Source organism: Tripterygium wilfordii, chromosome 1 (assembly GCF_013401445.1).
Source record: "Tripterygium wilfordii isolate XIE 37 chromosome 1, ASM1340144v1, whole genome shotgun sequence".
Classification (NCBI taxonomy): domain Eukaryota; kingdom Viridiplantae; phylum Streptophyta; class Magnoliopsida; order Celastrales; family Celastraceae; genus Tripterygium; species Tripterygium wilfordii.
The window spans coordinates 730,358-754,647 of NC_052232.1; the positions used below are offsets into that span (position 1 = coordinate 730,358).

The window sequence follows — 24,290 nt, forward strand, 5'->3', positions numbered from 1 at the left end:
ACGAAATCGAACGCAGGCCTGAACCAATTACCATCTCAAGGCCCATATAACAATAGGTCCGTTTGCAGCCCAGCTCAAAGAGGCCGTGGTGCGCTGGAGCACTGTCCTCGTGGAGTGATCTCACTGGGCACGCAACAATCCAGGACGAGTATGCCAAACGACACCGTTTCATATTGGAGGTCGCTGTCTCGCTCAAGAATGGGAGATCTCTCTCGTCGGGACATCGAAGCAGAGAAGCTGATCTCATACAGCGACGATCTTGTGGCGGTGTTGCAGGACAAGAAAAACATCGGAAAACTGATGCTGTGTCTGGAACAGTCGAAGGAACTTCAGTCCTATTGCGCTTCGAATTTCAAATAGACTCGGAGATTGATCGAAGATTATCATAGGAAGATATATTCGTGCAGGAAAAATACAAATATGTCAAAATCTGAAGTTACCGCGGATTCTCATTTTGAGCTTCTCCAGATAGATTAAGAAGAGGAACTTCAGAATGAACGTGAGCTTATGGAGGAGCTCGGAGTGATCATCAACGAGATTAATAAACTAGAACGTCAAAAGGATTTCTTTGGCAGAGCGGTAGCGATATCTGAAGAAACTCGTGAGGGCAGAGAGGGAGCTCCCAATGTATGCTTCAGTCACAAACATCATTCCAAACTTGAACGATGACGTAATTCCAGGGCACATTTGTGGGTAACGATGCAAGTGCCGTCAAAAGTTCGACTTCAAACCAACGAAAATGACTGCCATTGGTACTAGTCAGAGCATTTGGAAGAAGATCAATTTGCACTAGATTTGGAGATTTTCTGCTCAGCCAAGTAATCTGGCATGTATGTATCTCTCTATGTAATGCAGTGCACTATTAATTGTTTTATGCTTACAATCTAGTTGATGTTGGTGTCATTTCTGGTTCATTCTGTAGTTTTCTTTTATTGTATAATTCTTTAGTTTTGACCTGTCGAGTTTTAGATTTCTTGGTCAGTAGATTATGGGTCCATTCAAGTATATCAACTCTCTTAAGCATCTCAATCAATGTGATATTTCAAATTACATGTTTAATCATTCCAACTCGAGACATACCCGTTCTTCATTTTGGCAAGCTCACAATGCCAGAAACAGCAATGAAAGTTAAATGCACTTGAATTTTTAAATATATTGAAGCAAAAAAGTGTGGCTATTTATTTCATTGATATCCCAGATTATAATTTAGCTATTACATACTATACCTTCCAAGAAAATACAAACTATCTTAGCTCTATGATTTTGAGTTCTTTCCTTCTTAACATCTGTAAACAAGTACTTTTTACATTTCGTGTGAGTATATAACGAACCCTTAACTGCCTTTATACATTGATATTAGTACAAGAAATTTTAATAAAAGAGAAAAAATAGTGGTAATTTTTACTTTTTTAATTCATTCTTTTTTGCTGTCTAGAGAGGTATCCAGCCCTGCATATGGTATTTGCAGTTAGAAACCCCACATAATTGGATGAACTGAATGGAAAATCTTAAAGATGTTTGAGTAAGAGAGTGCACACCTTGATCAGGCCCTTCTCTGTACCACATATGACTGTGTCGTTGCCAGTAAGAAGACTAGTTATTCTGCTGCCTGCCGATATTCTCCCCACTTTCTGCTGTGTGCCTCTCAACCATATCTTGTTTCACAAAGAAAAATCAAAGTTCAATTTTCCACCTAATCTGATATGTCATGGGATACTTGAATTTAAAGTATTTTCTCCACATCAACATGCACTTTACAGTTATCCAAACAGGTTTAGAGAGTCAGAAGATAGGTGTTAGTTTCTTCACCCAAAAAAGATTGAATAAGAAACTGTGTCTCACGTACCTGAAGGATGCTCGTTGATGAGCTGCAAGTTAGATAAACAAAGTCTTCTACAACTGCTATGGCTAATATATTTCTTCCTTTCTCTGTTACTATTGACATTTGTGGCTCTGATTGTCTTCTCCATTCCTGTAGCATTTCTTTCATTAATTTAGGTACTTGTAATGTTCCTGGATTTATTTACAGTTTCTTACCTTGAGGTTTGAACCTTCAACAATTGATGAACTTGCACTGTAGAGCCAATCCTTATAGAGGAAAAGTGAGTGGATGGGTTTGCTTTGCATTCTCCAACTCTTTGATGGTGCTTTGATCTCTCTCTCCTGGTTGTTTCTTATAGTTAACTCCTGAAGAAGGAATCGCAATATTTTTTTATCTGGGGAATCGCAACTTATCTACTTGCCTGTTCTACTCGAGTCATATTAAAAGAAGCTCTCAGCCTAACCTTTATTGAAGAGTCCGTGCAGCCAAGGTAAGCCTTCCCCTGAGCCAACCTCATGCATTTCACTTTTTTGTGCTTGCAGATTTCTTGGACTGTTCTTTGTGAATCGAACACCTGGAAGAAAAGAAACTTGCAGTTAAACGTTCATATAAAGAGTGAAACATTATGCATGAATAGTATCTACAATTTTATCCATATTAGTTGTTGATTATCACCTTTATCTTATGGCCTTGGGTGACAACGAAAATGATTTGCTTGCAAGTTTCCATCTGTTGAATTGGTTCTTTCATTGATATGACTTCAATGCACTCCAGTTTCCCTTCGACCATTTGCCAAACCTGCAATAAATTGTAGTCTGAAATTATGTGTCTCTGTAAATTTATGGACGAAAATTTGTTCTCTGCACCATAGTATGTTACGCACCCTTATACTTTTATCAGAAGATCCACTGAGAAGGCTCTCCCCTGGTTCAAAAAGTGCAAAGCACGTCACTGCCTTTTTGTGTTCTTTCCTGTCCCATACTAGTGTGGACGATTGCTTCTTGATTTCCCACACCTTTATTGAACCATCAGAATATCCACTGTGAAGCAGCCCCTTGTAGTAGATGAGGGCTGTTACAGCACCACTGCACTTACTGCTTGCCTCCAGAATTTGAGTGTGAACACAAGAAATACGCTGGTTTTACCAGTGTATGAATTGGGATAACATAAAAATGAGTGTCTGGGATGGATATTTGATACTAGACATATTCATTTTTGAAAACTCAATTTAATGTTTTTTTTTGAATGGTGATTTTAAGGGCGTCTTCCATGCTATTATATAATATGGTATATCGAACTAACCGATTTATTGGGCAGAGAATATTCTGCAACTCTATGTAATTCTTCTGCCATCCAAGTTACACTTGAAAAGCGCCTCAGAGATTCCCTTACTCCTTCTGTGAAATGAATTAGTTTCTTCATGCCTACACAAAGAAAATGCAGTTATTACTGGGTTGAGCTAACTGACTAGTTTTTATGTTCCTTATGATTATCCTAAGCTATCACAGAGTTAGTGGCATAAAAAATAGATTAAGTAGCATTTGATTTATCCTAGCTTCTGCATATGCAAGTAGTGCTACATCTATTGAGGGCATTACCTTTGCCAGAGGCATAGTTATAGATACACAGACATGCTAGAAGTCTTTCTTCAAGCTCCACGCCTGGATGCAAAAACTGCTCAATTCCACTAAGTAAGACCTTGCATGCTGAACTCCTTAGGCTATTGGAACTTCTTGCGATTTCATATCCTAGCCAGGCAATAGTTGTGAGAGAGTCCCGAGAAACGTTTTTCGTCTCGCTCTTTAGGCCCTTCTCTAAAGCTCGGAAGACAGGGCTACCTATTTCAATGATGCTCTTTGCAATCTTGCTGCTCCATGAGTCTATTCCTGCATCCTGTAAGGTCATGAAATTATAAGTGCGTCCTAGGCGCCTACAATCTTAGTTTGGTGTCAAGCACATTTTACCTCCAGGCTTTCTTCTGACCATTCATAGTTCTTAATCATATTCCGGTGATATGGGGAGGTCAATCCTGTTTTTTTCACCAGCCATGCTACTGTGTATGGTTCTCCTGTCCAAGAATAAGTTCCACCCATGTTTGACAGAATGAATGCGGATAATAGCTGCATGGTAGAGCTTTCTTCAGATGCCAATAACTTGAGGATGACCTTTATAGTCTCTTCTACAAACTCTCCATTACCTTTTTGGTTCTCCTGTATGTGTTGAAATCTTATTATAGTAGCTTTGGTGTGAAACAATGTAGTTGATGATAGCTCTCCCATCATATGAAATCTAAACCTGAAGCTAATATCTGTTTCTTTAAAATAACTTAATGCTTACCACTGTGTCTAGTTGAAGCAATAAATTTGCTGCCAACAGTTGGTAATTTGGTTGTAGTTGCCAAACACAAAGTGCTAATATGTGCAAAATATCAGTGCCACCTTCATTTCTTATCCGCTGCAATAGGCTTATGGCCGATGACCTGACCAAAGTGAGAAATAAGCGTAAGAATGCTTTTATAGGACTAAGATTCTGCTATAAGCCAGCACTGTTACTAAATCATAAAGTCTAAGTAAGCTTTCCATTTAACTGAGCTTACAGTTACACTAACAATAACCTATTTTCAGTTCGGCATTACACTAACATCTTTTTTTTAGAAAAAAAAAAGGGAAAAATTGAAGCTCATACCGTGGCATGCGAAGGATCTCATGAAAATATTCAAGTGCTATGAACTTGGCACGCTTCTGGTCACTCTGTAGGAGACATATAAATGGAGCAACTGTAGTGAACTGTGATATATATTTTCTGCATCGCCCATCAAACTGCATACATTTTACTAGAATAGTGGCCAGAGAGACGTTTTCTTCCACGCTATTACTTCTTGCAACGTCTAGGAGCCTAGAAAGTATATGGGGAGTATTGATAGCAGCCAAGTGCGTGTTATTTGTAGTATAGTCAAATGCGGTCACTAATACTTCAATAATCATCAATGATGCTGAAGGAGGTGTCAGCACAGGTGGTGCTGGTTTACCCTTGTAGCCGTTTGAAGTGCAGACAAGTTCTACGAGTGTCGGTAAAAGCTCTAAACTCTTAATCTCAATTGGGGCTGGATTGATCAAGTAGATAAGTATAGCTGCCTCATGCACATTTCGTTTTAAGGCACTCGCCAAATCGCACAACCTTAAACCCTTCTTCTTGATTTCTTCGACAGCTGACTTGTTTACTGAAATGATGGTAGTAAGTGTGGACACTGATGCCCTGACTACTTTTTCCTTTTTGGAGGTTGAAATCGCCATCAATAGTTGATCCAGAATCATGTCCTTCAATATGGCATATGTCTCTCCTGTCTTCTGGTTCAGCATTTTGTATATGCTTGTTACTTCAACAGCATATTCCCTTTCACATTTTCCCACTCCTTCTGAGAAACATAGCTTAGAAATTGCCCTCTCAACAACAGCCAATAGCTCTACATTATGACCTTGCCCAGGATGAGAATGGGCTTCATTGAACTTTCTATGATTGTGTGAGCTATGCATTTTCCTTTTAGCTCTTCCTTGTTGATTTAAGTGTGTGAACATACTAGTCGGTGGAGATGTAGATGTTTTATGACCACTCATTTGAAATTTTTGCTTCTGTAATGTGCGATAAGCTAATTCATCTTCTGATGGGAAACTTTGAGAAAAAGTTGTATTTCTTTCTCTCTGATCTGAGGTAGATAAATCTGAATCACCAATAGAACTCAGGAATCTGTCTGAAAGGAATTCTTTGACATTTACATTGGAGAGTTCTTCATGTATCGAGTGTTGAGGGGCATGTGGCAAAGTCATTGTGCGCATATGGGCTGATGCGAAACACGGATACTGTAGGGTCCTGCATGAGTGCATTCAGTTGCTAAGTATAATTCTGTAAGATCAGTTTAAGTTTGGCATTGCCAACGAAAATTGAAAAATGGATTATAATTGTGATCATGGACATAACTGATCATAGACTTGCTGTTGTGGATCATATTCTCTTCTTCTTGCAGTTGAAATTGAGCTTTCTGCGCCATCTATATTTGCCTGATTCACAATGAGAGTATTGACCACCGAGCAACTAAAATTCTTATATAACTTATAATTTCTTTATTGACACTAAATTGAAATGCAGATATAATTTAGTCGAAAGAAACAGACTAGCATATCTAGTGTCTCTCTAGTCTCTAAGTTTGAACAATTACCTCTGAGTCATTTTCTTCGAAATAATAAATACTGGAGTCTTCTGAAGTTGGTGTATCTGATTGGGATTCCTTTAGCATATCATGGAGGCACTTAATACTAAAATTTGTTGCAAGTTCTCCATTGAAAGCCTGTACATTTGGAGTCTGACCTTTAAGGGCTTTCTCACAGCCTGGATGATCTGAAGCTTCCCTGGACGTCTTTGTTTCATATTCCATATCCATTATGAACTTTTGGTTATTGAATGGATGCACCTTCTGATCCTGCCTTGATTTGGATAACAACAGAGAAGGTTGTGTAAATGCATACTATGATTTAGTTTATAGAGGAATATTTATGTGTAATTTGTGAGAAGATTGAGCAAGTCTTACACTAAAATTAGATGGAAAGCTATGCTTATGCTCCATTGAATTTGAAGAGTTACCGATGCTAGCTCTCTCGTACCTGTTAAATGAGTGACAAATCAATGATTCAGATCAGGTTCCTTCGACTGCTTTGAGTTTTTTTTTCCCGTTAAAACTATGATGGTAGCGAACAATAACTTACAAAACATACTTTGGTTCGTCTTCATGGGATGTAATATCACCATCCATGCAGTGCCAGTTAGGAGTCTGTCCATAAGACATTACCTGATAATACATCAACCAGTGTTTGTATCTTCTCGCCATCTGCCTCATATCTTCATCGACAGAATCTTCCTCAGTATGACTAATATCATCTATTTCCTGTGTCTCAGGCACAATTTTGCGGGAAGGAAAAAGACTTGCACAAAGTTCGGGGGCACAATCAATTCGAGCAAGGCTTGGTGAGACAAGCACTGCCTGGAGAAAATGCAGGACGACCTGCCATTTGTCCCTACATAGCTTTCTAACCACAGAGAGGTAGAAGTATGAGAAAGAAATCAAATAATGGTTTGGAATTCCAGCTGTGAATCCATACTCGTCTAGCAACGCCGGAACTTGAAGCATCTCTTCTGACTTCCTCAGATGTGAAGTTCTCTCCTCTTGCCTTGTTGCCTGAATTGCGGCCTCAATGCTTTTAATTCCCTGACAAAGATTTGAGAAAACAGATTGATCTGAGCATTCAAAGTAATCCTGCTTTGCACACCTGGAGATGCATCTCAGTTTTAACAACCTCCAGGTTTCATCTTTTGCCAGGAAATCGACAATGTATTGATTGACTGAAATTATTAATGCCCTTATTGACTCGAAATCTGGTTTTTCAATATCAGTGGAGGAAGGTGACCAAGAAGAAGAAGGGTTGGGAGCCATGGAACTACTAGACATACTGCATCAGTGCAAATGATGATATAGAAGTATTGTTCCAGGTATGTAAGAGATTCCCGTGACTATTGAAGCCAAATTCCAAATATCATTGGTCCCTCCACATTATCTATTATAGCTAACAGACAAAGAGCTTACAGTTGCTTCTCAGGGAGGAAAATCATAGAAAGAAAGCAAACAAACAAATATTGCTATGTTTATCTTCACATGAAGCCCTATTGTAGCAATCTCAATATATTGTTTGATAGCTCCCAGAAGAAAAAGGAGACCATTATTGTAAGGTATGTTTGCCTTGCTTTATAAAAAAAAGAAGTTGATTTGGTGTGCCTTACATTATTGTCCTTTTCCTATAAAACACTAGTTTGGAAGGTTTAATCTCTATTGCTTGTCTTAACCTTTTTTTACTAGTTTGGAAGCTTTTAATCTCTATTGCTGGTCTTAGCCCTTTTTCCCCCCTGTATTGGTTGTATTTACCTATATGCGCCAATGTAGCATCTTGACCTGTCAGAAGAAGCATATATAACGTAGGGTGGAGATGCTCTAGTTGAACAAGCATGCAGGTTGGGGTAATCCAATTTCTGGGTGACTTTGTTTTGTATGATAAAGGCCAAATTATGTTAGCATTCACGATGCTGTCACGAAAAGGACGCTACAACAAGCACCACCACCAGCGTAACCCTTTGAAATATTGATTTGGGTATTCTAGGCTGCACTTTTGTAAAATGTGGCTGTGAAGACTTTGCATATCACAGACTTACAGTAATTCCAGAAATTATTGACATGATTTAGTGTAACTATCCCGATTTGGCCCCTTGAACGTCACTGACTTGGTATCACAAAACTAGTTCAAATAGCATGGAACTATATACAGCATATATAACTAATGCTAGTCTAGAATTATCATGATATTGTGCATTCAAATTCCTGACCAGTCCAAGACCTTTATGGATTGAGGATTATCTAGGTTATTACTTTGATTTCAGTTTTTAATAACCCTATCCTTGATGCTTGTGGTATCATCTGTTTCAGGCAATCAAGACTCACAATTTTGGCTTACAAGATACATTGGAAGGTAAGTAGCATCAGCCTCCTAAATTCCTAATACATCCATATATTAGTGTTAAAGACTATATATGATATAACATTGTATCGGAGTTAAAACTCGGCCTACTTGTTGGGTTTGGCATAACCGAACCCACAAATTATTGTGTTCGATCATACCTAACAATGGTAGGATGAGATTATGACATTGCAGATGTGACTGCTTAGTCGATAATGCAGGTTGGAGAGTCAATCAGATATTCCATTAGAGATGCGATTATGAAAATAATGGACTAGATGAATGGGTGGAAGAAACACTGAATGGATGGGGGTTATAAGATATGACTAATGATATCTCTGGTGGTCCCTTATTAGAGATTGTCTTGGACCATTGTCTGTCACGGGCACAAACTTCGATCATTGGATCAAAAATTCACATGCAGCGGCAAGTACAGGACGAGATCCTCGTTGGGCTTCTTGGGTTTGAATCGCAAGGTAAGGCCCATGCTCAGAGTCTGGCCCATGATTCATGGCCCAAGATGACTATGGACGGCCATATCATTCCAAAAACTTTCCAATTGGTCTTGGACACAAATGGTCTCTTGAACATTGGATATGGATATACCTGAAATGACTTTGATTTCATTTCTTATGGAGCCGGTGAAATTATTTGTCCTGGAAGTGCATATCCAGTGTTTGCTAATGAGATTGTGCTGCAAATCTTCTTAACGGGTGTAACTGGGCATGCCTAAGGAGTCTGACAACCACTTGGAAATAGTTTAGTTGGTTCTCTCTCTGAGTTTATGGCGTAAAGAATCGTGTCTATAATCAGGAGTTCGATTCTAAATTAGTGTAATTATTTTCAAGTGATTTACGTTGTGCCTCGGCCCAACCAACCTCTTGGATGGATTTGTGTGCGCCTAGCCTGACCCGACTTCAAACTTAGTGGGTTGTCCAAAGAATACGTTTGGACTTACAAGGGAAAGTTCCACTTGTTGCTACTGCAATTCCACGATATTGTAGTGGAAACCAAAGGATAGAAGTCTAAAACGACTTGAATAATGTAAAGTCTACGCACGGTTCCACGCTTGCGCGTTAGCCGCGGCTAAGGATTCGGAAATTTCCTCCTAAACCAAGGATTCTAGCCTTTCTAGGAAATTTGTTTATTAACTTCTATATTTGCCATTTGGCTTAATTCCAAGCCATTTTATTCTTTTGTAAAATTTGTGTATGTGAAAAAACATGTTTCCTGAACTTTTTAATTGGTTTCACACCAAGCTTACCTTATTAGAGAAAATGATAAAACAAATTTTATTTTTTTTGAGAAGAAAACTTCCATTAAGAAGAAAGAAAGAGACAATCAGTCTCAATTACATGACGGAGGAAGGCAGGCTTCTCTCCCAATCACTCATGAGAAACATAATTAGATAAAGCATACTTAGCTAGCGTGTCAGTAACATAATTTGCTGATCTTTTAACATGAGAGAAGCTGACATGAACGGAGGAATCAAGTAGATTTTTTGTAGAAGCAATACACAATCCATTCTCAGATAAGTCCACTTCATTTCCCTCTAGCGCCTTGATAACCAACAGAGAATCCCCTTCCAGCACTACATCATGACAGTTGAGGGACTTGGCAAAAACCAAAGCCTCCCTGGCTGCGATACTTTCTGCAAAAAGGGGGTTCAAAGGCCCCGGAACACAAATTGTTTTGGAAGCAATGTGAGTCCCTTCCGCATCACGGGCAATTACACCAATTCCCACCTTGGAGTCTCGAAAAGCTACATCGAAATTGATCTTAATCACTAAGGTTTGTGGAGGCCTCCATTTGATCGGGGGCTGACTAATGCGGCTGGACCCATGTAGATTAAGGGGCTGGGCTTCTTGGTAATCTGCTAGTAATGTTGTCATCATCCTCCCTACCTTCTCATGGGGATTTCATGGGAGCGTGTGTGAGAAATAATCCTTCTTTATCTTGGCGTAGTATCTGCACAGGGCGTCAAATTTTGGACTTGGGTTTGATCTGGAGGGTGGGAAATGGCCAGGCGGCATCAATTTGGTTTGATAAATGGATTCCCAGACTGTGGAAGTTTAATCTAGTTACTCCAATTAATCCTAAATGGGACATCTTAAATCTGCTAAAACAAATTTGTTTATTGACAAAGTGGTTGAAATCACACTAAGAAGTACAACCTTCAATCAAACAATAACTTTTTTTTTTCTTCCGAAATTAACATTTTTAAATTGTAAATATCATATTGTCACGCAATTGCACTTGAGGCTACTACGAATAGCATCATTAGTGGTTATTTTTCACATTAACACGACTACGAATGACTTCATTAGTGGGGTTTGTTTTTTTTTCACATTGACGCTACTTCTAGTAGCATCACACTGACGTTAACTAAATTAAAACCATTACATATGTCATATCGAATAAGTTTTGGCAAATAACTTAGTATAACTAGAGTATATCAAAAAATATATAGCCTAATAGAACCTAAAAACAACCTTCAAACACTTCCCGTTCTCTCTCTAATATTCTAATAAAGTTAAATTTGATCGCGATAACTCTTACCAAGATAGAAAAATCGGGAGTTCAAGTCCCATCGGTATTTCATTATCGTTATTTACGAGATGAGCCCTTACTCAGCTCACATCTCAACTGACGTTGCGGGATCTTTCATGTGGCTTAGGATTTACCAATCCATTATCTAGTGGATAATTGTGTGGGTTTCATATTACAAAGAAAACAAAAAAAAAATAATAAAATTGTTTTAAAAAAAAAACAAAAACAGAGACAAACGCGTCTCACATCACATGCGCTTTTTGACCACACAAAACTGAAAACTCCATAAAGAGTTCTTAATACTTTCTCCATGACCCCCAACCCCATACACACTCTCTCTCAAACTCCAAACAAACAAACAAACAATGATTGAAGATCGACAGCACAATGGACCACCGCACGGGATCCTACTTGCCGTCGTAGTAGCCATAGTGGTTCTTACTCCATTCATTCTTGGCGACCAGGGAGAAGCCATCACCGAGGCCATAACCGAACTCATCAGCCCCTTCGGCCTGCTCCTCCTCCCCATTGCGCTCCTCCTAGCAATCCAATTCCTCTCCTCGGATCGCGGCTCTTTCCTCAACTCCATCTTCTCTACCGGCCAGCCTGACTCCATCCACCGCGCCAGTGGATCCCCGGGCGGCGTCGCGTTGTTCCTCATTTTGGTTCTGGTTTTGCTGTATAACCGTGTCTCTATTTTCGGTGGTGATGATGACTCCGAATGATCCGTCAAAACCGGTGTGTAGATCTGCGTTTGACTTTTTGTTTTTTTAACATTTAGTTGTATACGTAGCTTTTCTGTATCAACAGAAGATTTACGTGCAATATTTGACAGAACTACCCTTCATTCCACTGCCTGCTTTTATTTTCAAGTCGGCACTTGTTTCCGATGTAGTGACGACTAAAAATCTTATTTCCGAGTAATCTACAAGTAAAGTTTAATTAAGTTGTATTTTTTTAGGTTTAAGAATCGATAAATCCGATCCGTAAGAAAAAAATCCGTGCAGACTTAAGTTCATAGCAAATAATATCTGTTTGTGTTGAGAATTTCAACAATATTAATGAAAATGAGCCTACATAAAAGACGTGACGGTTTTGGAGTGGAGGCACAGTCAATGCACGGTGGCGTACTGGTGGTTGGTGGCGCACTTTCCAGGGCTTTCACTTTTTGTTGTTTATTGGGATTCTTTTTGTGGTATCTTGATCTATTATTGGTTCCTGAACTACGTACACTCTCACGTGGCCAGGTGGATTTTCTCTTTTCCTCTATTTTTTTTTTCATTTTTTCCCCCCCTTTTTTTTCTTTTTTTTTAAATTTTAGGGGTAGATACAAATTATTAGTTCAACTTTACGAACTACAACTACTTGTCAGAAGCTGACGTCTATTTGCAGGCTTTATGCTCAACTGACATTAACATGTGGGGACTGGGGAGTAATTATCTTTTACCATTCTCACTTTGTGACTTGTGGGAGACATTTTTATGCATGAAGATCAAATCTTATGATTTCCCGTTATGATTGTTCTAACTAGTAATAGTTTGGTCTTTGCAATCTATTATCTAAGTATCCTATGCCTATATATTTTCAATCAAGAACGATACCTTACAAATTTGATATTTGAACATCTGATGTGTCTGAACTGATCTATAGTATAAAAGTTTCTCAATTAATGATAGGGTAAATTGAGCAAAACTCAACAATACGACCACAAGAATATTACTTATGATTTCCCAGTACGAAGATCAAATCTTATGATTTCCCATTATGATTGTTCTTACTAGTAATAGTTTGGTCTTTGCAATCTATTATCTAAGTATCCTATGCTCATATATTTTTAATCGAGAACAATACCTTACAAGTTTGATATTTAGACATCTGATGTGTGTTTAAACTCGATCTGTAGTACATAAGTTTCTCAACTAATGATAGAGTAAGTTGAGCAAAACTCAACAATACGATCACAAGAATATTACTTATAATGGGAATCCAACTCAAGATATTTTGAGTTCATACAATTTAATTAGAGAGATTGATCATTAAGTTATCACCCAAGTAATTGCTTATGTGCACCTGCCTTTTCAAGGTGAGCAGACCTTTTTGAGTCAAAGTCAAAGGTGACCGACTTATAAATGTTTTTTTATAAGCATCAAAATAAAAGTTCTCTTGTTATAAGCCACTGGGCCCTAATTTTCCCAATTTTCTTCCTCACGAGTTACGAGGCCTGCTATGTATGCACCGTAATATGGCCTTTTAATGATCAGGTTGTGCTCCAGATTCTTGCTCCATGGGCTTTAGGCTTTTGGCCCATCAGCTCATTAATAGTGTATCCTTAATTTCGATATTGTACATTTCCAACTCAATTGCACAAATTGTCTGGACAAAATCATAAATGGGCTGGTCCAGTTTGGCCCGGACAAGAGACTATTCGGGCCATTCTTGACAACCAACTTGGGCTGGCCTTAAGTCTCGGTCCATTACAACTTCTTGATAGTTTGGGCTCAAGGGAAATTAAGGGAGCAAATTAAAACGCAGTAAATGGGAAGTTTGTAAGGGAAGAATAATACATCACTGTAAACACTATACATAATAATCTGATGAAGAAAAAGTGCATTGTACATTTACACTTGAAACAGAGAGCAGAAATTACTTCAAATACAAGACCTGTAGAAATGCCCTATACAATAACAAGATCTTCAAAAACAGTTGTCTCCTGGGACAATTTCAATCTGGTCTGCATTTTGTAGCACTCCTAATATGGGTGCCATATGTAATTCACCACCACCGGCCCCACCACCTGCGACACCCACCAAGTTGCGACGTGGACTGACCCGCCATGGATCACACCGCTTCTAGGAGTGATGTAGTAGCCACCATCGAAGCTACAAAATGAGGTACATGCAAGGGGAACACCAAAAAATATAAGATGAAGATCCAGAAGCAGAGAGAACAGAGGAATAGAACTTATTTTCAACAGCCAACTGAAAAACTCTTATCTCAATGTTTATTTGCCTCCTCACAGACTACTGCAACTAAAATAAATGTGCTTTACTACACTTTCAAGGTTCAACAAAGCTTCCTCATGTTAGCATGGGAGTTGATAGCCTAAGATTTTTTCACTTCATCAAACGAAAGAGGAGTAAAACTTGCATTTTAACAATCATATGAAAACTTTATCACAATGTTTATTAGCCTCCTTACAGTCATTGCAAACTAACAAACCACACCTACTACACTGTGGAGGCAGCAATGGGACTATCATGTATTACTGTTTCACAATTTGAATTCATCATCGAGGCATCGACGACATCAATTAGATGAAATTCAATGATAGAAATTAAATATATAACTAAGGTAGCATCATCATACTGGCATGCCAAGTAGAGGGTCATGAAATCAACCATAAAAATATGAGTGGTCAGCGTTGATATTTAAGGGTAAACAACAACAACTCCTGAGCACGAGTCTCCCGCAATGGGCGGGGTCGAGGACATGTAGGATGTACGCAAACCTTACTCCACATAATATGTGGACAGGGAGACTGTTTTCGGGAATTGAACCTATGACCTCAAGGTTGCATCCCCAACACTCTACCACTGGGTCACATGTTCACCTATAGTGTTGATGTATAAAGAAGAGTAACAATTAAATTCAAAGCTTACAGAGGATGGTGGCCACCCAGTGAATGGAACCCGAACTGGTTGGGGAGATAATGAGTGGGGATGACAACCCCACTCGGTATAATAGGTTGTCCTACTATCCCCCAATCTGCCACAGTAACAATAATTGTAAGAGCATTTCCTAAAAATCTTTCGTCTAATGCCTTAAAAAGATATATATGATCAAAAACTTACTTGTCCGTATCAATGGTGGGTTGTGCTCCCTGCCAAATTCAAAGCAAAAATTAGTCAAAAAGCAGGAAAAAAACTCTGTTGCTAGAGCCTACAAGTGTGAGCATAACATCCATCAGAGATTTATTGGGATTGCAATTCCATTTTTACCAAAACTCAAAAAAAAAAAAAAAAATTCTGGACAAAAACAGTATTGATGAAGTCAGAAAGTTAATATCCTATTCCTAACATCAAGCCAAATACAGAGATCAGTGAGACATCGAGTAGCAATGCTGACGGAAATCCTCCGAACAGCAGCCCATTTGGCAAGCCTATCCGCCCAGGCATTTTGTTGCCATTGTGGATCACAATTAAGGTCAAATACCTCCATCACTAAAATTTAATACTCCCAATATATCCCTCAATGATTTTTCTTAAAAGAAGCTCCTACAGAACAAGAAACACAAGATGGAAATTTATTAAATGTAATTATTGCACTTACCCACAAGTTCCTCATCGTACTAGTCAAACACCCTTGACTCCACAAATCTAACACTTGCAATGCTCGCACACCCGGCAGAATGACAAAATTTTTATTGATGTCAAGTAGCATGCTTCAATTTACCTAAGCCATATATTTATCTAGGAACAAATCATTTATGAACCTACATTCTTTCGATGTGGGATAGAAAAAAAAAATTTAATTATATTATCTAGAGAATGTATTAATATCAAGAAAATTAAGGCTAATATATTTTCAAATCTTGCACAATAAATTTCCTACCTAACATCTTTACTGACGTCACTCACTACCACAAATATCAAAAGGAAAGTTCACTACGCTTTGCCAAACCAATTAATAATTCAAATCACACCCATATAAACAACAAGGATATTTTCATAAATATATGATAAGACAAATATATTTACGTAATATAAAAATTTTGGATTCCAAAAAAATAGCGATAAGAACATCAACAACAGAAACAACATGACGACCATGCACCACACTGAGATACTTAAAATGCAACGCAGAGAAAGATAAACATGTTATAGGTCACCATTGTTAGTCATTGTTTTGAATAAAGTTTGTCCACATATGGGATTTGAAAAACTTACAATAGGGGTAAAAGAAGCTACAACTTTTTCCTTGAGTGGCCAACATAACATAATATTACATAACATAAATTATTATTATTTTTCTTTGATCAAAGACCTAGGATAGGATTGTTAACTAAGTCAAGTGAGCAAACGTTTTTGTAGGCGTTACACAATGTTTTGGACTCTAAAAGGATAGGAGTGGAGAGGATAAGGTGGCAGGGACATTGAGAAAAGAAATGAAGGGTTAAAAACACAATTGTCATTCCCATTATCTAAATATTCAACTTAAAGGAAATAACAGGATCTTGTGGCATCAATTGATTGCTATATATCGTTCAATGCTTAATGGGTAATGAATAATGATTTAATAGAATATTTGGAAATTTGGGTAAAGTTCATTCAAAATTACCCACCTCCAAGACCCCCTCAATTTGGATGGCTTTTAAATTTATGTAGGCGAGCGTTCACACAAAAAGACATGCAGAAGCATCCAATTTTGTGAAACAGGGTGAGGCATTGACCCAACCACAACCATAAAAAAAATTACGATGACGGACATGACAACAGCAGAGAGAACAATGAACTAAACAGTAAACCAACCAAAGAGAAACGCCAACAGAAAGATAGCAAAACATTGAAAGAAAGGCACCAAATCCACGAAACACACCCCTAAATCCTGCGGGAATGAAAAACCATGGATACCAATTGCTATCAACTCCAACCAGCTGTAAATATCAGATAATTTTCCTCACAAATTTATACATTTACCAGCAATTTTTTTTTTTTTTAAATTTTTAAAAGCAATTGTTCAAAGAGGGGAAAAAGTTAACGGATGAACAAAAGTCTTTCAAAAAAAGAAATTCAATTGAGGCAAGCAAAACTGGAAGAACGACCTACTCAAGCCAAAAGCGGAAAGGTTAAAAAGAAAAGAAAACACCACTATGCATGTTTTCCATATCTCGGGGCACCCAGCAGTGCAAGTAGAACAAGAGCCCAAAACTTGTCCTCAGACTGCTGGAAACCCTGGGGGTATTGTATAGAGATTTGTCCCTCTCCTATTTCCCATTAATATTTCAAACAAGTGTATGAGAGCCTACAAATTCCTTCTTGTTTCCTTTTTCCACCTCTACATATCCAGACACAGCAAGAATGAGAAAAGCTTGAAGGAACTCCAGTACTTGCCATGGCTTTGCACTTTTGGAGGCTATCTTTTCTATAACAAGCCTTAAACAGAAAGTGCATGATGCAGTTGAATGGTATTCAAAATGTACTTGTATCATAATTCCACTTTTTATTTCAGATAGAGAACACAAGTCTGCTACTAAACGATCTTAACCTAAAACGGAAAAAAGGACTTGCAATTTGAGTTGCAACCCAGAGAAAAAAGAAGTTTGCACCCCCCCCCCCCCCCAACCACACAAGATAACTGTGGTCTGTAGCTACATAAATCTAACACCAACATAATCAGATCTTGCGGAAAAGAAAGATTTTGCACGCATTTGTTGACAAATAAATTCATGTCCACAATTCCCACGCAGTTCACAAATGGTGGAACCTTAATACTTGTTAGTGGTATAATTCCTCAAAGAAGAAAAAAAGGGAGGGGGGGTTATTCGATCCTTTACCAATCTGGGGGGTCTGAATTTTTTTTGGTTAGTGGTTTTGGTACTTGTTAATACTTGTATACAAGTATAAATGCCAAGGAACGCACTATCCTGCAAGCAAAGAAACAGGTTCTGCGATTTGTGCTGCACAATTCTTAAGGATGGCATTCTGGATCATAATTGAGCCCACTGCATATATTCTGTTATATCACCTAAGAATATGTCACCACTCCAATAAAAAAATGCAAGCATCTAGATTCTATGGCTTTAAAATTATGAATCAACGGAAGAAGTGATTTGTGCCTCATAATTCATAAGGATGGCGTTCTCGATCATAATTGAGTGAGCCCACTGCATATATACTGTTACATCACCTAAGAATATGTCACTATTCCAATAAAAATGTGCGCATCTAGATTCTATAGCTTTAAATTTATGGATCAACGGAAGAATTACGCAGCACATTTCCTCACTATACTGTCCCAGTGTCCCTTGATAATTGATGTAGCTTTCAAAATCATATATTGCATATACCAATCAATCGCAAGTGTCCAAATCGCATACTTACTCTATATAATCAGTACTCAATGATTGCACTTACTTACCATCCATGATTCTGCATAACTTGGGCTCCATGTGGCAGCTGAAACAATAGTAAAAATAGAGACATCAGGGGAAGATATATGCGCTAGACTCACTCAGTATTAACATAAGACTTTAACAAACTTCTTTGAGAACTGAGAAGCATACACTTGCTCAGAACTAGAGACCATCACAATGCATATAGTGATGTAGTACATATACATATATATATATATACAAACACGTACAAACAGTTACATAACTACTAAGTTAGCCTGTAGAATAATTAAATATACGATAATTTATGACATTAACAAAGAAGATATAGCACCATATATGCAAAGATGTCCTAAATAAGGCATACAATCTGACAATTCATGCATTTACAGTAAGCAAATGATATTTGTACATTTTCAGTAGGATTGTGGAACAGGACAAATTAAACTTTTGAGGTGTGCTATTTAACAAGTAAAAACTTTGGGCTGTAAAATGAATCATCCCATGGAGCCTAAATCGAAAGACGCCTTTCATATGACAGATTTGGTGAAATGAACAGGTCCATGAAGTGACATGCCAAATCAATGAAAGTTCAGCAAAAAAAAATATAAGGAAAAAAAAACTCTTCCAATGAAACTTAAAGAAGACGAATAATGAACCTTTGACGCATTATAATTATGCAACACAATCAAATCTCCTATAAAAAAAATAAATAACTGCATGTCATTCTTAGAGCACCAAAAGAGTCATCGTTCTGTAAAGTGCGGTTATACTACCAATGCACAAGGGAAAATACATTCATCAAGCCATAAATATAACCTCGCCAAGAAAAAAAAGCATGACTAAGACTAACAAGTCTATAAATACAAGGATAAGATGACATGTTTGAGATAGATAATCCACTTGGATTAGAAAACCTAGACCAACAAACAATATGTTCCACTTTCATTCAATTTAACAAACTATTTTTTTTCTTTTTCACATTCATCTCTCTCACCATATTTCCGATTAATTTCTCATTCTTTTCATTTATTATCATATTTCTTTAGGTAATATGCAACCAGTTACCCTTTTTGCTTATACACATTCCTATAAATTTCCCTTCTTTTAACATAATTGGACAAAACAACCCTCTTTTCGAAGAACTTTACAACGAAAGAAACAAAGGAGGGATTAAATGAAAAGAGGATAAATTTTCAAAATGGTCATCATTATTTATAAAACATCTTGAAAGAGTTCAGTACACTAAGCCATTAAAGAATTTGGGGAAAAAAAAATCAAATAAAGCTTGTTTCTCAATATCCAGTTTGAAGGATGATAGTACTACTCACCTAGAAATGCTACTTTTTCTCTCAATTGACTACAAGGCACACTATACCAGCCAGTCAGTTAGGGCTACCAGACTTGCTCTGCACTTGAAACTAGACAAGCTAACCTAGTAAGGAAATACTTTGTAAGAGGGGACAATTTTGCTAAGATTACGATATCATTCTAGTAATACCTTGTACAAAGCTTTGTAACTTAACAACTTTTGCAAGTCTTTCCTCCTTTGTTTTCAACTCACTACAGCATTTCCCTATAATGTTACGCTTCCCATCAACTTAAGGTTTTGGAATATATATGTTTCACACAGTTCACAGTTGAAAGTATTTCATACGAGATTACATATAGCTTATCATTCTTTTGTTTAGTGTGGTAATGGAATTGTTTTTACTCTTTACTTTAAAATATCCAAAAAAAAAAGGTATAATTATATGTAGACGCACACTGCTAAAGATGCATCAAAAAAGAATGAAACATATTGTCACCTTAATGACATATTGACATGGAACCTCAGCAAGGTAAGCTTACACTGGATCCATCCTTACAATGTAAACCACAGATACTAATAATCACTTGCAAACGATAAGCATAGCTTACACTTAACTTTCATCACCAAGTACGAATCAAACCCGGGACTCTCTAGTTATAGATACTAAGAGTTCCCTTCTCACTCTATTGGGAAAAGCGTGAAATATATTATGCAACGTCTTCATCAACCGAGGCAGCAACCATGCCAATTCAACTTCCTTTAGGCATAAATTAATATTCTTCATATGGAACTCTGATCTCTGCTTCATCGTAGCGCTTGCTTGCTGAGAGCCTTGTACTCCAACGCGAAGCATGGAGTAGATTACTTCAAACAATCCAAAAAGATAAAGTGATAAAACATTTTCCCCCTAAAGGCCTTGACTTTTAATTACTTATCCATGAACTTGGTAGTACCCCACATCTTTCTTGTTAAGTTTCAAAGTGAGTCACTTTTGTTTAGTTTCCCCCTTTTGTAATCAAGTATTCATTAATCATTACCATAGCGTGACTTCTTTCTCCCTCATGAAAACTAGTTCAAAATCACAATTCCTTCTTTATTAAGATCAACTATTGTTAACATTTTTCCCAAAACGGCCTTCATAGAGAGATATCAGTCTTTGTTAGCACATTTTGATACCCAAACTTGCTCCAAGGAAATCTTTGCATCCTCTCTCTCAATTTGAAAAAGTTTGGCGTAACAACTTTGAACCTTATAACTACTATGTTTTCCAGAAGATCATTGAAAGACCTCAATTACCAATCCAAAACCTCCCTCCAAGAAACATTCCAAGTGACCATTCCATATGATCATAGGAAATTCTCAACAACTTTTGCCTATTTATTTCAATCTGAAACAAAAAGGGCGAAAAAGGGTATGTAATCTTTGAAGACTTCGCGGCTACATTGTATATCCTCCCAAAAAGTAACTCGTCCGTCCATAGGAAAGACGTGAAAACTCCATTATTCCCAAAGTTGCCAAATATTCTTCCCTAAACCCCATGTAAGGCTTTTGTTTTCTCCCTTTTTATTCTCATTCATTCACGAATTTGGCAACATTGATTGTATTCCTCCATAAGCTATCTCATCATTATTGAACTCAGTAACTTACATGTTTTTTTTAATGGAAAGAATTTTTACTAAGCACTAAGAAGGTGCAAGGACAAAAACTTCAAAAGGACTAAGAAAATAGCCTCAAAGACATTGTTACAACATAAGGAAATACCAGAACATCAAACAAAGAAATCACTTATTAATAAAAGCATATATTGAAGATTCCTTGGAGTAGAATATTCCATTGTTTCTTTCTAGCCAAACCAGCCGACATATGGACATAGAAATTAACTGAATAAGCTTGTTTTTAGTTTTGTCTTGATATGATCATAACGGAGACAACATCTGCTGGCCAGTGAAAGACCCCTCCTTGGAACTGTCATGACCATTTTCCAATGAATACTTGTTAAGAAGTCAGGAATATCAGAGATATAACTTCTAATCCTCCTAAATCTTCTGGTTTCTTTGGACTCCCATCATATGAGCCTTTTCTCAACCTTTTCCACGGGAGCATCCAAATTCAATTTATTTAACGCTAGCTCCAAAAGGATGGCCCAAATAATGAATTTATATCAGTTCATTTTGCAACCCAAGATTATTGCTGAAGAGTATCATTCCACCCCTCTACCTATTGGACCCAACTCAGTCTTATTTGTTGAAGGAATGTTGGAATAGGTACATCATAGTCTAAATTGTCATCATGCAGTGTGAAGGTCTCTATGTGTAATCTACATGCTTATTTGATTAATATATACAAGTTAACAAGTTTTTAAAGATATCAATGCACAAGTTTTGTCAAACATGATCGTATATCTATCTTATCATCGCCACATTTTATACACACAAGGACCAAATAAACCACTCAGATCTCAGTCTGAGCAATTTTTTTTCTCCTTCAAGAAACATGAAGGGGGGAAGTCAGGGAGAGAGGTAGAGCTATACACACAGCACATATGCATCAACTGAACAGACTGTGTTTGCAAAAAGGCTTGGTAATTGCAAATCATACGTCCTCACTTAATATAGGCATGTCAAGAAATCCAACCATTATTACATTGCTAAAAGCAAAATTGTCATAAATGAACTTTGAGGTCCAAAAACACTACTACACAAAATTAAACTATCCCAGCAAAGCTATAATTTATCATCCAAGTAGCTAAATTCCAGCATTGGTAAAGCTACACCATAACCACTCTAAGATCACTGAATTGAACCAAATTATAAAATTAATCACTGAGATCCTAATTAGTTGTACCATTTCAGTCAAAGGTAGAGCTTGAACATCTTGATTGTCAATGCCTTCATCAGAAAATCTCCACTCCCCATCCTCTGTGTATTGGCAAATAGGGCATTGCATAACACCCGCTGCGTTAAATGCTGATCCAATGCAGTCTGATAAAATAATAAATAAATAGAGCATTAAGATAGTGAGAGAGGTGCATACAACAATCGTAAACCATAATCACAATTCAAGACATTACTATTATATCAATTACTGAAATGTTGTAACAAGGAATCATTATTTCTTTTAGTTTCCTAGATGCTCTTCATATGACTCCATTCAATGAAGTTTGGAAGAGCTAGATTAATGACCAAAATATCACAAATTGTTCTCAGTGCCACAGAATTCATAATTCTACACTTAATCAACAAAAGAGTAAAAATAGATGCAATCCTCTAAAGAATCTTATTTCTGGTAAACCATAATATCCATCAGAAGAATACCACATACACATTTGAAATTAAAATTGAGATAGATTAAAAGCAGAAGAAAATTACATCCCAAAATCTTCCATAGGCCAAAATAAAACGTACAACAACATTGATCAATCTATCTCCATCGTGCCTTGTATATAAAAGTAATGTACAAAAAATAAGAATACCTTAAAAAGAATTATAGAAAAAGAGAGAAACCGAAACTGACCGAGATGAAAAACATGAGAGCAGCGAAGCCTTGCGATCCCGCGGCCAGAATTTTCCAAGACCTGTTCCAAGCAAATCAAGCATTGAGCAATGCGAGATGATGAATGTCCTACGTTGGAAGACATTAGACAGATTTCTCTTTGAAAACTTGTGACTCAGAAGGAAAGGAAGAGGAAAGAAGGAGAAGACAAACAACTAAACAAGGGAACAGAACAGATAAATATGAATTGAAACATGATTTGCAGAAAGGACAAAAATCCTTGCATTGGAACTGTGTTGGCGGAGGCACAGAAATGGTAAGCTCAATACTAGACATTAAACATGCATTAAAAGCAGGAAAAGGAGTATATATGTGGTGGCTCACAGCGTCTGAGTTGTCTAAACTGTATGGATTGTGGTAGTCATTTTATTACCAGTTTAGCTTTGCTGGAGATAAGATCAACTGAAAGTTTGGTTTCCAAGCCAACTGATGAATGTGTTTTGCCTTTTCTTGAAAGGTGAAGGTTCTATACTTCTATTCATTAATGAGATTATTTTACGTTCCTAGACAGTAGGACTAGAAGCAAACACCAAATATGCTCAATTAAAAACATGAGAAACCCAAACTCAAATGCGAGAAATTGTTGGAACCACTATATGCAACTTGCAAGAGCTTACCTTCTTTGCTTGGAATCGAATTGAGCTCCCAGAAATGCTAAAAACTCCAAAACGCAGGCCTAACCTTCCCAAACAACACATCAAAGATGATCTATTAACTTCGAGACAAAAATATCCCAACTCAAAATTTTGGAAACACAAGGCCACAAAAGTTCAAGCACTTTACTTACCCGTCATGTTTATGCTTCAGTTTGGATTCACTTGCTTCACTCGAAGGAGATGAATCTTCATTAGTCTGAAGAATAATATAGTTAATACATCCTTTTGAAACGGAGAAGAACCTTCATCAGTCCCAATTGAAGTATAAAGTATAACTGCTCAGTTTTTCCCTTTCTTCCTGCAATGCTTCGTCATACACGCAAGAAATCTGCATTGTTTCATTGCAATCTTCTTCGAATTTCTTCACTTTTCCGTTTTCCCTCATGTGAATGCAGCGAATCCCTCTGTCCAACCCCATTGAGCGACTCTCTATCGCTTCACTGACACACCCGTCTGTTCATCTTCCAACGCGAGTGGCTTCTTCCTGATACTGAGCCTGATGATTTCTTCTCCGTGAGGCCCATTATTTGCCTAAGGATTCACTGATTCAGTTGTGTTCCACATTTCGTGACGAAATCGTAATTGGGCGGAGAACTTGGGCCAGGCTTCATATTCTGATCTCAAAATTGGGCACATAATGATGCCCCCATGGGCCACAACCCAAAATCCCACGGCCTCAGGATCATAGAGAATATAATCCAAAGATATTCTCCAGACATGCGCAATCATTCAA

General features: G+C 37.5%; 2 protein-coding genes and 2 long non-coding RNA genes across 4 annotated transcripts; 2 read left to right on the forward strand and 2 right to left on the reverse strand.

Annotated features, from left to right (window-relative positions):
* The first annotated feature begins 195 nt into the window (after positions 1 to 195).
* On the forward strand, positions 196 to 6,906 carry LOC119999491. The gene is made up of 3 exons (XR_005468433.1): positions 196 to 830; positions 2,181 to 2,312; positions 6,770 to 6,906. It is a non-coding gene; the product is annotated as an uncharacterized LOC119999491 (long non-coding RNA).
* LOC119999481 (putative E3 ubiquitin-protein ligase LIN-1) lies at positions 1,156 to 7,343 on the reverse strand. The gene is made up of 16 exons (XM_038847074.1): positions 6,580 to 7,343; positions 6,405 to 6,477; positions 6,036 to 6,296; positions 5,798 to 5,877; positions 4,508 to 5,689; positions 4,160 to 4,301; positions 3,787 to 4,032; positions 3,421 to 3,715; positions 3,125 to 3,246; positions 2,706 to 2,957; positions 2,498 to 2,620; positions 2,286 to 2,396; positions 2,038 to 2,187; positions 1,847 to 1,972; positions 1,539 to 1,655; positions 1,156 to 1,449 (listed from the first exon to the last, which is right to left on the reverse strand). The coding sequence occupies exons 1-16, from the start codon at positions 7,317 to 7,319 to the stop codon at positions 1,432 to 1,434; spliced, it is 4,038 nt and encodes a 1,345-aa protein (XP_038703002.1). The 5' UTR covers positions 7,320 to 7,343; the 3' UTR covers positions 1,156 to 1,431.
* LOC119999486 lies at positions 7,032 to 9,611 on the forward strand. The gene is made up of 5 exons (XR_005468432.1): positions 7,032 to 7,173; positions 7,265 to 7,360; positions 7,457 to 7,597; positions 8,346 to 8,388; positions 8,598 to 9,611. It is a non-coding gene; the product is annotated as an uncharacterized LOC119999486 (long non-coding RNA).
* Positions 9,612 to 13,491: 3,880 nt separating this feature from the next.
* Positions 13,492 to 24,110, reverse strand: LOC119981125. The gene is made up of 8 exons (XM_038824189.1): positions 23,689 to 24,110; positions 23,519 to 23,577; positions 22,863 to 22,923; positions 22,194 to 22,330; positions 18,064 to 18,101; positions 14,778 to 14,806; positions 14,586 to 14,691; positions 13,492 to 13,805 (listed from the first exon to the last, which is right to left on the reverse strand). The coding sequence occupies exons 1-8, from the start codon at positions 23,693 to 23,695 to the stop codon at positions 13,676 to 13,678; spliced, it is 567 nt and encodes a 188-aa protein (XP_038680117.1). The 5' UTR covers positions 23,696 to 24,110; the 3' UTR covers positions 13,492 to 13,675.
* Between the last annotated feature and the right edge of the window lie 180 nt (positions 24,111 to 24,290).